Raw genomic sequence first — 16,583 nt, 5'->3', positions numbered from 1 at the left:
ACACCACATCCCGAAGACCCTGAGCCCTCTGCCATCGGCACCCCTGTGGCTTTAGCTGGTGAGGAGCTGGCAAGTTGCCTTGGGCCCCCTTCCAAGTAGAGCCCTGGTACCTGGGAGGAGTGCACCCTCCCCCGAGACCTCAGAGGCAGTTCTTTTATCCTTCCCATTTTACAGGCAGAGAAACTGAGGCACAGAGAAAACAAGATTCTTGGCTAAAAAGTCACACAGCCTACAAGTGGCACAGCCTAGTTTGATATTCATATTCTCATTCTCTCTCTCCTCCCTCCCTCTCTCTCCCTCTCCCTCTCTGTCTCTCTGTCTCTCTCTCTGTCTCTCTCTGTCTGTCTCTCTCTCTCTCTTTCTCTCTCTCTCACGCACGCACGCACGCACGCACACAATCAGTAGACAGCCCTTGGTAGTTACTGGATCACAAGGGCTCCAGGTACCTAGAGGACATGGGGCAGGTAGCTATAAGGTAAGTAATGAGAGGTCACAAAGAGCGAGCAGGCAGGAAGCCCCACAGAGTGGCCCTCCACCCACGGGCACATCCTTTCTGGCTCATGAGGCCAATCGCACCTCTGTCCAGTGTTATTATCTCCCACCCTAGATGAGGACATGGCTCAGTACGGAGAAACTGGTCGGGTCTCATGGGCGCTAGACCACAAGCTTGGACCTGGCCCCTCTTCCTAGCTGACTATGTGCTCAGGCCCACTGGGGGTCCTTGGCAGCAGAGGGAGAAGTCCCCTGGAACCACGGGGAGCTGGGCAGTCGGACGCTAGGGGAACACGATCTGCAAGCGATAGCTTGGAGGTGGCAGCTGCAGCACCAGCGGGCTGAGGCGGGTGCCCCTGGGTTCTGCCCAAGAACCCACACAACTTTCAAACCCAGGGAGGGATGGACCGCAAGGCCTCCTCCCGAGCCTCAGACCATGGCAGGAGACTGGAAGGGTGGTAGTTACTCAGCTGTGAGTTTAGGCGGCTAAAGAGCTTCCCTGGGCCTCAGTCTCTGTCTTTTGGGACGCTCCTCCCCTGTCACTGGAGCCCTACTGTCCCAAAGGGCAGCCAGGCAGAAGCCAAGCCGCTCACTCAGGGCTCTCAGCCTCTGGGTCTCCAATCCAGGGCACTGAGAGTAATGGCAGGTTCCTGGCTGGGTCAGGGCCCAGCCCACCCATACCTCCCCATGCGGGTGCCAGGGGCCACATGAGCAAGGCTGTGGGAGGCCTGGCTGTCCCCAGTCCCCAGCTCACGAGTTCTGGCCAGACTCACCATCTTTAGCTTGTGCTGCTGAAGGATTTCGTCCAGGTTCTGCCTCTTCTTGTAGTTGAAGTAAAAGTTCTTACACTGGGACACAGTCTTGGAGCCCACCATGCGGGCGATGGCTGACCAGTTCCTCCCATGTTCCAGGAGGCCTGTAGGTGGAGGGCAGGTGAGGGTTCACTACAGTCCAGGACCAAGGGGGCACAGCCAGGGATATCAGGAAACAAACGGTAACACGCATGGCCTCAAGTGAGGCCACGTTTAAGATTCTAGGGGGCAGAAGACAGCCTTCCCCCATCCTTCCCTCCCCAGTCGGGCGGGAGCTGTGGTGACCCAGCTTTGACACTGCACAGCTGCAGCGAGGCCTCAGGAGAACAAGCCTGCTTTCCGGTCTCACCATAGGTGAAGAGGAAAGTGAGCTGGAAGAGCAGAGGTCGGAGCAGGGTGAGCTTGGTCCTCAGACCAAAGGAGCCACACCAGGCTCAGCGCCCACCTGGCACTCGGCAGTCTCGGGTGGATCTGTCTCAAGCCACAGCTTGAGACCACATGGTGGGACAATCTGTGGAGGCCACCCCCTCTTCGACCCCACCAAGGCCACAGACATTTGCTCTCCAGCTCCGAGGCCATAAACCCTGAGCTAGAAGAGAAGGCTGTGGACCCTCTAGTCACAATGGGCCCCAGCTCCCCTGGAAGCAAATCTGGCCACTTTCCCTGGCAGTCGCAGAACCTGCCCCTGGCGGAAGAGGGTAGGAGACTGGAGGGCAGAGCCAGAACCTGAGCTCCAAAGCCATTTGGGATCACCAAGCTTCAAATCATTTTCTTCTACACCAGAGCAGAGCAAGAGGCTGTAACTGCTAGGATCTGATCTCTCAAGGCGGGGCGGGAAGGGTAGGGGTCCACCCCCTCATTCAAACCCCAGTTGGTGGCTTACTACAAACAAAGGAAACAATAAAAAAAATACAAAATACCCCCAACCCACCAGCAAGTGACCCCCTAGGTCTATAGGGCTGTGAAATCAGTCTGTCTTGCCCCTCCCCCACACCCTGGTCAAGCTTGGAATTCCTGAATGTTTCCCACCCACCTCACCCAGCTCAGGAGGGGGTCTGAAGCCTCAGCTTCCCACTCTAGCCGCCTCCTCAGGGGGCCCCATGATATGGGGGAGGTGCAGGGCAGCCAGGCCACCTGCTGGCCTACAGTGACCACAGGAGCCACGTGGCTCCATCGCTGCTTCTCCGGGATCCTCAAGGGCAGGAGGCAGGGAGGGCCAGGGCTCAGGATCAAGTGTAACTCAGCCCCTGACCTTTCCCTCCGCCCGAGCCAGCAGCAGCTGCCACTTCCAGAACCTGGCGGCTGGGGCTGCGTTTATTTATATTACGGGAGTGCAGTCCAAGAGGGCCCAGCAAACACGTCAGGCCGAGGGATCGCAGGCCCGGAACCCCAGGGCAAGTCTCCATTTGGAGCTGTTGGGGGTGGGGTGCCTGAGGAGTTGAGGGGGAATGGCCAGACCCCAGAGAGCAGACATTTCCAAATTCAGTTAAGTCAACAAGGAGTCGGAACAGCTGGGTCTCCCAACGAACTCAGCCTATAGAAGCAAGGAGCTGACAGGGCGGGGGATGACGCTCAGCTGTCCCTGAACACGTGTGGTCACGGATGGCGATGGGCGAGCTGTTGGACAGCCCTTCCCAGAGTGAGCCACACAACCCCGGGGACACACGAGCTCCTCCGCTCTCGTTCTAGGAGCCTTACGTTGGGGTGCTGTGCAGGCACGGGAATACTTCGCACCCCATGTTGTAAAGACAGCCCAGCTGCCCTGTCCACCCCGGGGAGCCCCTCTGAGAATGTCCCAGCCAAGCTTGGAGCCCAGACTAAGTACAGCCTCCTTCCAGGGGATCTTGGCTGCACCCTAGAAAGGCAAGAAGGGGTGATAGGGGAAGGGGAGACAGAGCCACGGGTCCAAAATTCCAAGTCCCCACCACCACCACACGTGCAGTCGAAATTTCCTGTAGCCCCATCAAAGTCCCAGTCACCAGCCAACCCCACCCTCCAGCCCCATCACGGGCTGGGGACCACTCACATCCTCTCATCTGCGTCTCCCCCTCGGCCAAGTTTTCCGGAAACATCCGGCTGGAAGGATGCTCCAGGGAGCGGAGCAGCGATTAGGAGGCTGTGGCCGCAAGGCTGCTTAAGCTTTCTTGCTGGTATCCCCTGGTTCTACCTCTGTTCACATCCTCAGGAGCCGTGAGGGCAAAAGCAGGCACTGGGGGTGGGCCCGGGACTCCTCCTGCGCTGCTACCAGCTGCCCCAGGGAGCTGAGCACTGCCCTTCCTGCTTGGGAGGGGAGCGAGGGCTACAGCAGCGGGAAGTTGTCAGTTCTGTGTGCTGGGTTTCTCTGTGCCAGGCGTCACCAGTGAGCACGCGGCGTCCGCAGATCTTCCAGGCACCAGTGTCTCAGGGAGGACACTAGGGGAGGGTGCTGGCCCGGAGACCCCAGACCCACCAAGCCACACGAAATCCAAAAGCTCTGGGCAGGACAGGACCAGGCAGCTGTGTCCCTAAACGGCTGGGCTGTGGGTCCCTGGGCTCCGCGCAGCTCTTCTTGCTGCCTGACCCAACGAGCCGCGTCAGGACTGAATGTGACCTCCAGACGCGGCGGGCGGGGGCGGGCGGGGGCCGGGCACAGGCCCAGGTTCGGCTGGGCGGGCCAACTGGCACAGGCTCCCTCCCTCTCTCCCCATCCGTGGCAGCGTCAGCAGCGGTAAGAACAGACTGAGGGATCCAGAAAAACAGAGCTCCCACCCCCGGCAGGCAGGGAGCAAGCAGCCTCTTCCGCCCGCCCGCCAGCCAGCCCTCCCGCCAGCCAGCCGGTTCCACCTGCGGTCGCACCCCCCCTTCCTCACAGGCCCCCAAAGCCTGGACCAGTCAGCCTCCCAGAGGGCTGTGGGTGGCCAAGGTTTTCTAGGGGGGTGGAGGGTGGGGAACTTGGGATCTACTTAGGAGTACTCTGACACCACAACCATTTGTGGTGGTGGTGGTGGGGGCCTGGGACTCCCAGGGGTCTGGCCTAGGGTCTGGGGACCCTGGCTAGCTAATACATCCTCTATTCTCTGAGAGCACGTACGGTAAGGTCCCAAGTGCTCCCGGGAGGCAAAGACAACTGAGCTACCTCCTCGAGCAGCATCCGGTCAGGCTGACTTCTAGAACCAACTCTTTCCTCTAGCCCTTGCCCTTCCATTCTGTTCTAGAAGCCCAGAGGACAGGGACAGACAGATTGGAGCTTCCCTGTATCCCTGGCCAGCTGGCGGAGAGCTCCCAATAGTGCTGAGAACATGGCTCTTTCCCACAGAATCCCACTGTGCTCCACAGGGAACTCCAAAGGGGGCCGATGTGAGCAACCCCTGTGGAAATGTCCCTGGAAGGAAACCCTAAAGCCCCTAAGGCTGAGGAGCTCCAGAAACCAGAGCTCTACTGCTCCCAACCCTGAGAAGGCCCCAGGACATCTGCATTGGGCGCTGGGGTGGGTGGGTAGGGAGGTAGGATGGCATTTCATCTCCGTAGCATCTACTCCGAGTCCAGCTCTTTGTTAGACCCATTCGTGACTGCTGGCCTTCCGTACCCATGGGTGCTTGGACTGCAAAAGGCTCTCAAAAAGGAACGAAACTCTAGACACCTCAGTGTCTGAGGCTTGGAGGTCCCATGTATCCGTCCTGGGAGAGTTAGGCCTGAGGGCTCGGAGCAACGGTTTTGCCAGCCTGCCTTGCGGTCTTGGGTTCTCCCACCCCACTAATTTCTAAGGAAGGAATTTCAGTGGCAGCTTACTTAGGAAGTGAAATTGGCCAAGACAGGAAGTCAAGGCAGGGGGCCTGAGTCAGGGCCTGAAGCTGGCAGAGAGCTGAAGGAGCCCAGCAGCCACAAAGGGGAGGGAGAAATGGTGGCAAAAGGTGACCCTTTCTCATGTGCTACCTGGGACCCATGAAGCACTCAAGAGCTGTCTGTGACTGTCCAGTCCCGATCCCCTCCACAGGGATCTAAACTCAGCAAGTGTGTCAGCCTCTGACAGAACATGGGAGGAGGACTGACTCTCCCTCAGGCTGGGGCTTCCAGATCCCCCCAGGAAGAAGCTTAGGGGGGTCCCCCACCCCAGGCTCCACCCTCACACCAGCTTTCTTAGACTCCCTTGCAAAATAAAACCTTCCCAGAGCAAGAAGCCAGAGAAACATGTTCTCCACGTCCTGAGGCCTCTAGCCACATCTTCCTTCCTTAAGAAATGTTGAGCCCGCTCTAGACTCAAAGGATGTGTGATCGCTGAGGACCAGCACAGGGAGCTCTGCGGAGTCATCTGTGATGACCTTACCCTTGAACCCGCCCTGGCTGCCTTCTCCCGCAACCCCTGAGGCCTCAGTACTTGTACTTGCCAATCACTGGTACAATGGAGGTACTCCGTACCACATCAGACAAAGCCATCAGGGCTCGACCCAGGGCCAGCTGCCCACCTACAGAGCCACAGGCAGCCTGGTTCGCAGGGTCAGAATGTCCTGTCCCCCAGAGCCCTGGCTGGCTACACCAATGAGCCATATTCCTCATGCATGCCACTTTCTCATGGGCAAAGCCGAGCCACGGTGCACCTGGAAACTGGGATCACAAGGGCCATTCACTACCTGTCCCTCCCCGAAGTCAGATGCCATCCAAGAGTGAGGGAAGGCCGGAGCCCGCAACATCTCCTTTAGGGCACTGATTAGGGACAAGCATCCAGAGCATGACCCATGTCTGGCCATACCTCAGTCCACATGGGAGCCTCCTTTCTCCTTGGGGATCAACACTAGAGGCCAAGGCCCTCCAGAGACTTCTTCAGGGTCACCTCCATCCTGCCTATGGGGATCTCCCGCCCTCTCACCATCTCCTCACTTAGATGAAGCCTGGTGTTCATGGTCCCTGAACTTAGTGCACTGGCCATTGGCTGGGCACACTGCTCGCTTGGCCAGCCCACTTCCCTGCTGTGCACAGGGCCCCCAGTGAGGCACATGGTGCTGTACTCTTGGGAAGGTCAGTCTGGCCTGGGAATGGGGACAGCATGAACTCTGACAGAACAGTGGCTGAGCCTCCCCACCCCCACCAGGTCTAGGTACTCAACCATGAGAAGGATGAGACGAGACCACTGGCAGGCAGGGCTCTCAAGGGAGGGTGTGTCTACTGAACATAGCTAGCATGGGACACTCCACTGCCTGCTCTGGAGACAGCATCCAATGACCCTGGTCTAAGCCACTGGCTCTGGTCACGGTCAGAATTCCTTAGGGGCTGGGCTAACCTCTCTTGGGGAACCTGAGGCTATTGGTCCAGCCCAATAGCACCCAAACCCCCACCCACCTGTGGTCTTTGTCCAAAGGGAGGCAGGGCCAGGTCCCCGGGTATAGCCAGGTCCTGAGGAGGCAGTTTCCAGCTCGTGCTCAGGTCTCAGCCTCTGTGAGCCCAGGAAAGCAGCCCTGCCCTCTAAGCACACATATACCACACACAGAAAGATCATGGGCCATCGGGTAGGCGGAATCCAACTCCAGGTCCCTTCCATCCCTTTGAAACCCCACCTTTGTCACCGATGCCACTGTGGCCTCTCTACTTCCTCCTCTCACACACCCGCACTGCGCTGTCTGGGTTTCTAATGTCTCACTTGAGTGCACTGTCCCTGACACGGGGCTATCTGCCCCACTGGTTGCCCTTCCTTCCTTCCTCCATTACTTAAAGCAGTAGCCTACAGACCGCCCAACCGATTTAATCCCGTCCCTACTAAATCCTGTTTTGCAACTCAAGAGCTGGGGTTCTAATCCCAGACCCCCCACATCACAGCTATGCTCACTCCACACGTCTGGGCCTCTTTCCTTATCTGCATTCAGAGCAGCTGCCTCAAAGCAGGACAGGGGCAAGCATTGGCCTCCATAGTTAACTGGCTCCACTTGTGCCTGAGCAACTTCCAGGGGCATCCCACCCCTCAGGAGACAGGCGAGGATCGATCCCATGCAGGCAGAGTTAGGACTCCAATCCAGCTTGTGTGCTGCCCTGCAGTCTGCACTTGAGCACCCACTGTATACCAAGTACTGCAAACATTTGGCTCCTGCCCTGATGTTGAACCTGGGAGGCAGACCTCCCTGCCTCTTTCTAGCGAGCAAATGACAACGAGGTGGAAATGAGGACGCAGTCAGATCAGGAGCTGTGATGGGGCTGGGGCAAGGTACCAAACTGCCTAAGGCATCAGGACTTCAAGGTCGGCTATTGAGTAATTATTGACTATTGATCAAAAAGCTGCTCTGATGTGCTGAGCTGGGCAATGCTCCTAGCTCAAGTTTTATGTCCGCCCAGAAGTTATTATCACAGGGACAGACCCTCCAAGGGAGCAGAATGGTCGGTCATTCCGCTGGGGTGGGTCAACTTATAAAGAATCTGTGACACGCCTTTAATCACAGAACTCAGGAGGCAGAGGCGGGCACCTCTTCAAGTTCAAGGCTACAAAGAGATCCTGTCTTAAAAAGAGAGTGAGCGAGTGAGCGAGAAGGGGAGGGATGGGGGAAGGGAGGAGGGGGAAATCCTGGTGAATGGGGGGAGGGGTGTCGAGGTCACCACGGGAAGGCAGCCAGTAGCCTGAGCCCACCACCCAAGGTAGGATCTAAGTGCAGAACTGTCCCTGGGGCCTTGGAAGGAACATGGCCCTGCCTACACTTCACCTTTGCACCTCTAGGTTCCTGAGCAAGGGAGAGAAAAATTTCCTATTGTGCTGATGCCAGTGACTGGTTGTAGGGGTGAAGAAAGTGACGGGTCTAGACCACACACAGGAAATCCAACTCGGTTTCTCTGGGGGCTGGATTCTTCTGCAGCTGTCCTTCACAGCTGGGCTACGTACAGAGGACGCTCCGGCAGCTCTAGACACCTGGTTGCTTACCTGCCTGAGTTCCCTGAGGGCCTGGTTCTCTTGTGGGCTCCTACGCCACACTGGGCCAAGGATGGGTGGGTACCATCTGCCTGGGACACAGCTTGGCTGGGGTCATTTTCCTCTCTGAGTTGTCAGCACTCTCGCGGCAGGGTGCTCTGGAACATTCTTAGCCTCTCACCCCCTCAGGCTGTGGAAAAGGAGCTACCTCGGGCTGTGCGCACCTGCCTCCCCGCCCCCGCCTCCGGAACAGCCATCAGCAGCCACGGCAAGCAGGCATAATTGTCCAGATTGCTGTAATTCACAGCAGCAGCCCGCGCCGGCGCTCACGGCGCTATTTCAAATGTCACTGAGCAGGGCTGGTGCACACAGGCCCCAGGATCAGTGGGGACGAGCTCCCAGCCCTCTCTATAGGCCCTAACCTTGAGACAGTGGCATCGGGGAGCTCCATCCCAGCTGGTGAGTCATCCCACCCCCTCCCACCTCCTGATCTGCCCTTCCAAAAGGGAGAGAGCAGCCTCCCGGTATCAGGCACCAGCATGAGCTTTAAGATCTGGGCACTTCCCAGGAGCACTTTGGAGTCAGTATGCTGAGACCCCAGGACCCCATGTGTGGATAAAAGCAAAGGGGTCACATGATCTCCACAGAAGCACGCAGAGCCCAAGGCAGGAATAACCCACCACTTTGTCACCAGGTGAGCCCACAATCGAAGTGTGTGTGTGTGTGTGTGTGTGTGTGTGTGTGTGTGTGTGTGTGTGTGTGTTGGGGGGGGGAAGGTCAGGTCGAGCTTCACATAGCTCTACAGCCCTCATAGGTGCACAAGCAACCCTGAAAACAGCGCTAAGTGAGTGCAGCCAGGCATGCGGACTACAGCGGCAGCAGGCATCATTCCTGTAAGTGTCAGGGCAAAATGACTTCTAGCCACAGACCGGAAGTCCATTAGTGCTGCCTCGCCCCTGGACTGATGGGCAGGAGGGACCGATAATGGGTTCGGGATTTCCATCCAGGGCGTGGAAGCTTGCAGCATACCACTGTGGGCAAACATAGGTGGGTGTGCTTTGGGGTTTTTTCTTTTTGTTTGAGACAGGGTCTCAGGTAGCCCATGCTGGTTTCCCACTTGCTATGAACTCATGACACTGTTCTCATGGTGTCACGGAACTCACAATCCCCCTGCCTCCGCCTTCCAAGGGCTGGGATCACAAGCATGTCGCACAACGCCCGGGTTAGTAGCTTCTCAGTGGTCAGGTCTGTTATACGGACTTTGAGGAGATTAAACCATGGGAATCAGACCATTATGTAAAGACCTTTTAGAATTCATACCACAAACCACAATGTAGACACAAAAAATAAAGAACCACACAGTCCCCCTGGGGTGACAGCACACCGCACCCAGCCATCTGGAGACACAATCTCAGAGCCCTGTGAACAGATATTGCTGTCCTTGCCGAGCGTTGGCCCAGTCCCCGGCCAAGCCCACCCTTGGGTGAAAGAGGGCAAAGGCAAGAAAGACATTTGCTCAGGTGGAGAACCAGGAATACTCAATGGACCCTCCAGGTTGGTGGATGCTCTCAGGTGGTGTGGGACTCCTGCTGGGCCCAGCAGACCCCCAGCGAACCCCACAGGAGTGAGGAGGAGCAGGTCTGAGGACCAGAGCCACAGGTGGCAGTGGCGGCAGCTCCTAATAAAAGCCACCGGTCCCCACCATGCACACGGCAGTGTGAACACAACGTCCACAGCCAAGGGGCAGAAGCAGGGGCAGGGTCTGAGCAGAGTGTGTGAAGGATGAGAGGCGGGCGAGAGGACTGGGCTGGCTCCTGATCCTCAGGAGCTATGGGAGGCCTCCAGCCCGGACTCCTCATCCACAATAGGGGGCAGAAATGGAAGCTACATCTCAGAGAAGGGTCAGGTGGCAACTAAGGCAGAAGCCAACTGGAATGCCACACTCAAGTGGCCTTGTGTCTCTCGGAAGTACATGGCAGAAGTAGGGACAGACACAGTTGCTAGCTCTGGGACCCTCAGTGAAAGCCGCCCATCTTAAGAATCTTAATGCCTGGCTTCAACTCCTTATAGCCATCCTGGCACTCCCATCTTAGAGATGGGTAAACTGAGGCTCAGAGATAGGTCACCTATCATAAGCTGGAAAGTGAGGGCTCGGGCATAATGACTGTGGTTTCAAGGGAGAGGTTATGATGTCACCAGGGCAAGGGTACCAGGGCCCCAGGAGGCGTCCCCTCAAAGGTCAGGGCTCAGAGAGGTGCTGGGGTACGGGGTCTTGTCTGACCAGCAAGGTGTGACAGTGAGATGTGAACCTCAGAGCACCCTAGCACATGGCCTAACACAGCCTGCCATGTCACCAACAGCCAGTGACTCCCTGATTTTGAAAACTCAGTCTTGGCCTTGGGATGTAGACAGTTATTATGACTACGCCAGGCCTGAGGAACACACCACCAAAACCTAGGCGTGAATTCCCAACGTTTGCAGAGCACGAACTTGCACCCAGCGTGGGGACCTCTGAGACCCCACCTAAGAGCCGCACAACTGGTGAGAAGACAGTGCCCCCGGTGCCACTGACACCGTGGCTGGCCTTCATGGCCAGGGAACTGTGACTCCATCAACCACCTTGAGCTAGCTACTCGCGCACTGAAACCACAGGCTCCTGCACCATCCTGACTTCAGGTACTGGTCACCGCTCGAGAAAGAGACCCGGTCTCTGGCAAGTTCAACCGAGGCTCTAAAGAGCCCCTGCTCCCTGCCAGATGCACCGGCAGCTTTTCAAGACTGGCAATCCAGTGCACACCATCGTGGTGGCGCCTTACCTTTCTTTGCTGTCTCCATCTCTTCCTCAGTCCAGCGAGAGCTCTCGTTCATCTCCATGGAAGCTGCAAAGACGACGGGCATTGGGAGGAGTTCCACAGATGCTTTCCCTGCATTCTGCTCTGGGCTAGCAGAGGCCCAATCCCAGCCACCCCCTACCACAGTGCCTGATGCTCACGTTAAGGGGCCAGGCACCGTACACAGCCCCCTCCCCCGCCCCTGCAATGCTCTCACGGGCAGCACCACAGCCTGTGATGCTGGGAGGAATCTGATCTCTCCATTCGCACATTCGCAGACAAGGAAAGAAGTGGCCAGGGACTGGATCAGGACACCTGTTTCTACTTGCACGTCGCTAGGACGGGGTGGCCCACCTGGGGACACGGTCACAAGTGCAGAGCGGGTCGTTTCATAGACGTGACCCTCTAGATCAGCGGTTTTCAATCCGTGGGTCCCACAACCCCCGTAGGAGCCGCACATCAGATATTTGTATTACAATTGATAACAGTAACAAAATTAGTTATGAAGTATCAACGAAATAATTTTATGGTTGGGGAAGGGGATTCACATGAGGAACTGTATTAAAGGGCTGAGGCGTTAGGAAGGCTGAGAACCACTGTTCTCAATGCTCACAGCCTGTCTCCTACCACAACCATCAAAATGGCCCCTCGGCATTTGCTCACGTCTCATGAATGATGTCACCATGGCTAGGCCTCCTCTTGTGCCTGTGACTATTCACTCTCCCTAGCTTGTCCAAGGACAACAAGGCCCTTCAGAAGGGACGTAGCCAGGCACAGGTTGGGCGGAAGCAGCCTTGTTGGGATGACACGCCATACACCAAGTGCCCTGCGGGTGGCCTGCAGTGGCCCAGCTATGAGCCCCTGCCTGGGGAGTGTTGAGAACTGTGGCAGGCACAATGTGGTAGATTCAAATGGAGGGGACAGGGAGGCCAGCGAGTAGTTCAAGGCAGGAAGAAAACGGATAAAAATTATGTCCATTCCTGTTGCAAACCCCGGGCTGTCTCCTGGATCTCAGAGTCCCCTGTCTTTCCACACACACCTCCATGGGAGGCTTTGCACACTACGGGTAGAAGATTCTGGAACACTGAGAAAAGCCCAGGGTGTATTTCCTATCTTCCAAGTCTAGTCCAAGCACCAGGCCGGGGCTTAGAGGACTGCCCCACATATGAGGTGCGCTTCACAGGCCTTCTGGCACACTGCCACCATAACTGGCAGCTGCCACACTCCCACAAAAGCCACACAGGATTTGTGGTCAGTGGGGTGAGTTCGAATCCCAATTATATCCTAACTTGAGGAAAGCTGCACTGGCCCCAGCAGCTCATACATGAAGCCCAAGCCAGTCCCAAGAGGAGTGAATGCCTACTGCAGACCCACTAGAGAAACAGAACTGGCCCACTCACATCCACCCACCCAGGAAGAGACCCAAACAGCCAAGATGACACAGGAGGAGTGTGCACTGCTGCCCCTGGTGGCTGCCCCTGGAACTGCAGCCCAGCACACCCTATTTTCTCCAGCTCATCACCACCCTGGGTCCACAGGGCCCCATCTTCTGATTTAACTCAACAAAGAGGGCTGTGTGGGGGAGGGGTGGGTTTCACAGTCTCTTCCCAGTCCTAGGCTCCGCCTGCACCCAGGTTGGAGGCTTCTGTTTTTTCTTTTCTTTTCTTTTTTTTTTTTCCTTCGGAGCTGGGGACCGAACCCAGGGCCTTGCCTAGCAAGCGCTCTACCACTGAGCTAAATCCCCAACCTGGTTAGAGCTTCTGGAATCTCTTATATTCTTGTGTATATTTTCTCTCTGTCCACATGCAGATGCCGAGGCAAAGAGAGAAAGTTCCAGGTCACAATGAGCTCAGTTAGCCAAACACTTTATGGAAACCCAAAAATCCAGTTCCAGGGCAGTTCGCTTGTCTTCCCTCCCAGTCCCCAGCCTGCTCACCTAGCTCTGAACTTTGCTGCGGGGTGGCCGTCTCCTCATGGTTGGCCTCGTTGGCCATGGAGCGTGTGATCCGGCCTTTGCGGCGGCCTTGGCTGTTGGCAGTTTTGCGGCCTTTGGAGGCCACAGCCTCTTTCTCATCGTTGTCCTCTCCAGAAGTGTCGTCTGTCTTCTCCCTGCCGTCATGGAAGAGGCATCAGGATGGGTCAGCTGGAGCTGGACACCCCCAGGACAACTGGGGGAGACCTTTGGATCGCTCTCTCAGAGCTGGAGAGAGGAAAGAGCTGCTGCTGGCCAAAAGGGCGCTGTGGGTAGGCAGTGCCATGGGCAGCCAGGCCCTGCAGCAGTATCTCAGCCCTGAAGGGCAGCGGGAGCCCCTCCAGATGAGGGTGGGAAGGGCAGTTGTGAAGTCACCCGACTCCACATCACCAGTGGAGCCTCAAGTGATGCTCACAGACAGCACCAACCATCACCACACACCAAACAGGAAGCCTGGCTAGGGGCCTTCGGGACTCTATGAGCCCCCTCACTAGCCACAGGGGACTTGATTCTCTACCTCTACAGAGCGATTTGCTTAGGGTATACAGGACAGCAATCGCAGCCCAGCTGAGCCGTGGGGGTGCACATGACCTGGGGACCGGGCTTCTCAGAAGCAACTGGGGCAGATTTATCACCTCTGTCACCCATTCATCTTCCTGAAAGATGCTGGCTGGAGCCGTGGAGACAGGGAAGGAGACGGGGAAGGAGGAGGCTCTGCCGTGCAAGGGCCCACCACAGCACCTGCGGCCCCTCCACCTTCTCCCACTGGCTGGGAGGTGCCGATGGGGGTGAGTATGGAGGTGAGGGCTGCCAGATGCTTGCATCCATGTTGCCCCACCCCACCCCCGGAGGGGGCCCTTCAGCTGTCTCTCCCTTGTGGACCTCAGGGGCCTTGGAGGGGATGCAAGGCTGAGTGCCAAAGTGGCTGTCTGGATTTATGAGTCCCGGAGCAGGGCTCAAATGAGCAATCAGTCTCCTAGGTCTCTGGGGGGCGGGGAGGAGGGGTGTGCAGAGAGGGTGGGGGATGCAGGGAGCGGGGGCTGAGGCTTCCGGGAGGAAAGGCCTGGGAGAACTGGCTGGGGCTCCAAACCGGCGCCAGGCTCTGCTCCCCAGGGCCCAGGTGTGAGCTGCGCAGCTGCAAGGCCTTACTTGCTGAGTTCTTCCTTCTCGTTCTCCGCATCCTGCTTCTCCTCCTCCTTGTCGGCTTCCTTCTCCTTCTCCTTCTCCTCCTTCTCCTCCTGGCTGCTCCGTGCCATCTGCTGCTGCTGCTGCTGCTGTTGCTGCTGCTGTTGCTGCTGCTGCTGCTGCTACAGCCCGGGGAGCAGAGGCAGGAGGGAAAACGGGAGACAGGTGAAGCTGGGGAAGGGAGGGTCGGTGAACACAGAGGCCAGGGCAGCTGGGAAGCCAGCCAGCTGGGAGAGGTCGGAGGCGGAGTGGAGCATTAAAAAGCACCGCACTTGGGCACAGGGGTTTGATTCCTGCCTTCTCCACTGAGCCCAGAGGAAGGGCACCTGCAGAAAGCCCTGGCAGGGAGGCGGGTAGTAGGTGGGATGCAGGCAGGGACGACACCAACACAGGGTGTGTGTGGGAGGGGGGGCAGCCCTTTCCCTCCCTTGTTCCTTCCTGGCAGAAAAACATCGGTGCACAACGCTTTAGGGCCTTGTCTTTTATAGGATTAGGCAATACTGGGGACAGACAGGGGCATCATGACATACTGGTAATACGGCAAAAGCCTGACTTGTGTAGTCACAGTGCGCTCTTAAAGCAATGCTTTTGTGTCCTCAGGGTCCTCAGGGTCACTCTCTCCAACTACCAAGAATCCCATGTTCTCTAATGAGGGGCCAGGGCAGTCATCCCACCCACAAGTAGCCACGAATGGCTGCAGGCTCCTCAGCTGGGTACCAGATGTCAGTCGGCCAGCCTGAGTCCTTCTTTCAGATTCTAACCCTCCATACAGCCCAGAGGCGAAGCCTCGTTTGCCCTGGCACTGAAGGAGTTTCCTGTCAGCTCAACGGTGTTCCCTCTTCATGTGCCCAAGTCAAGCCATAAAAACTGGGGGTGAGAACTCAAGGGGACGGAAGGCTTCACAGCTGTCAGCACATCTGGCTTCAGCTGTCCCACGCAGGGGCACAGTAGCCAAGCCACTCAAGTCGTGTTTCCCGCCTCCACATAGAGGGCTGGGTGGGGGACTCAGGTCTGGCTGCCCACGGCATGAACCACAAGGTGTCTCTGCACCCGGGGCTGCACCTCTGTGGATGGGGGTGACAGCAGAGGGTAGGCTGCCTTGGCCTGAATGAACCCATATGCTTGGCCCCTCCTGGCTCCTGAGAGACCTGAAGCGGGTACTGGGTCCCTACGACCAGTCGCTTGAGGCTGGCAAATCCCAGTCTGCAAGTCTGGCCGACAGCGCTGGCCAGCCATGCCTAGGGATTTCAAGCTTGTTGTAGCCTCACGAGCAGCTCTGCTTCCTGACACCCAAAGGCTGCCAGACCCCAACCGTGCCAAGGCCACTGTGAGCCCAGGCTGGAGGCAGCATCAATATTTTTAATGCCCCAGCGTAGTTACAAGTTGGTACACATGTGTAACCCCGTACCCCAACAGCTGGGAGGGAGAGGCAGGAGGACTGTGACAAATTCAAAGGGCTAGCCAGGGCTACAGGGTGAGATCCTGCCTCAAAACCATCCAAATGAAAATAAAATGAACTCCCAGGCTGTTCCAGCGCACTGCAGACTAGGACCTTAAGCCTGGCTGGCGAGGTCTTATCTAAAGGACTTCAGGCTGCACAACCTGTAGGTTCCAAGGCACCTGGCTTGGCTCTGCCACAAATGGGAATGACCACATGCCAATAAAGCTTTATTTACAAAAGCAAATGGGAGGCGGAGTTTGGCTATAGGCTGATGCTAGGCTATCCCAAGGTTCCCCATGTTTACCTAGCCCCTGACAAATCTGCTGTTAAGGTCCTCAGACCAGAGTGAGAAACCGGCAGGGTTTCTGTATCCCATGGTAGAAAGGACGCTAGAGGAGACCTCAGCCCCAGCTTGCGGAGGCAGGAGAGGCAGAATGCCACGCTCCCCCAGAATCAAGTGGCAATTCATCAGTTATGGGCAAGGTGACCACATATGTCCCCCACCCCCAGATCACAGCACTATGAACACCCTGAAAGGATCCTCGGGGAGGTTCATGTATCTGTTCAGATCTGCTAGGACCCGTTTTTCCTTCCAGAGGACGACACTAGTAAGGACAGGTGTCGGCTGACAACACGCATGGGATGGAACTGTCCTCACATCACACGTCCAGCTTCTTGCTCCTCCCAACAACCCTGATGTTACATTGTTCCACAGATGAGAACAAGACACAGAGAGGTAAAGCAATCCATCTAAGGTCACACAGCATTTCCTAGCAGAGCCTGCAGCCAAATGGAACCCCAAAGATAACCTCCTCAGGGACTCTTGGTTCCACCAAGTTAGCAGAACTGCTATTCCTACCCTAAACAAACTCTTGTCTACAGGGGGCACCAAGACCCCAGGAAGTGTAAAGACCAAACTTACAGAACATGAAGCTGACACAGTCAGGACTGAGGTGTTAAGTGATAACATAGGTAAAAACCTTTGTGA

General features: G+C 56.9%; 1 protein-coding gene across 49 annotated transcripts in view; it reads right to left on the bottom strand.

Annotated features, from left to right (window-relative positions):
- Positions 1-16,583, bottom strand: part of Ncor2 (nuclear receptor co-repressor 2) — a 161,877-nt gene that overhangs the window by 38,445 nt on the left and 106,849 nt on the right. For 41 of the 49 annotated variants that reach the window (XM_006249305.5, XM_006249320.5, XM_017598397.3 and 38 more), the window contains 4 exons: positions 14,119-14,276; positions 12,934-13,106; positions 10,983-11,045; positions 1,266-1,408 (listed from right to left, as the gene is read on the bottom strand). In XM_006249305.5, the coding sequence (XP_006249367.1) occupies positions 1,266-1,408; positions 10,983-11,045; positions 12,934-13,106; positions 14,119-14,276 (537 nt within the window). Of the gene's footprint in view, positions 1-1,265; positions 1,409-3,330; positions 4,099-10,982; positions 11,046-12,933; positions 13,107-14,118; positions 14,326-16,583 lie in introns of those variants that run through there. The other 8 variants (XM_039089592.2, XM_063271529.1, NM_001108334.1 and 5 more) reach the window with 7 other exon arrangements.

Source organism: Rattus norvegicus, chromosome 12 (genome assembly GCF_036323735.1).
Source record: "Rattus norvegicus strain BN/NHsdMcwi chromosome 12, GRCr8, whole genome shotgun sequence".
In the NCBI taxonomy this organism is placed as follows: domain Eukaryota; kingdom Metazoa; phylum Chordata; class Mammalia; order Rodentia; family Muridae; genus Rattus; species Rattus norvegicus.
Note: the sequence above shows the minus strand (reverse complement) of the source record. Positions and strands in the feature narration are given on the sequence as shown.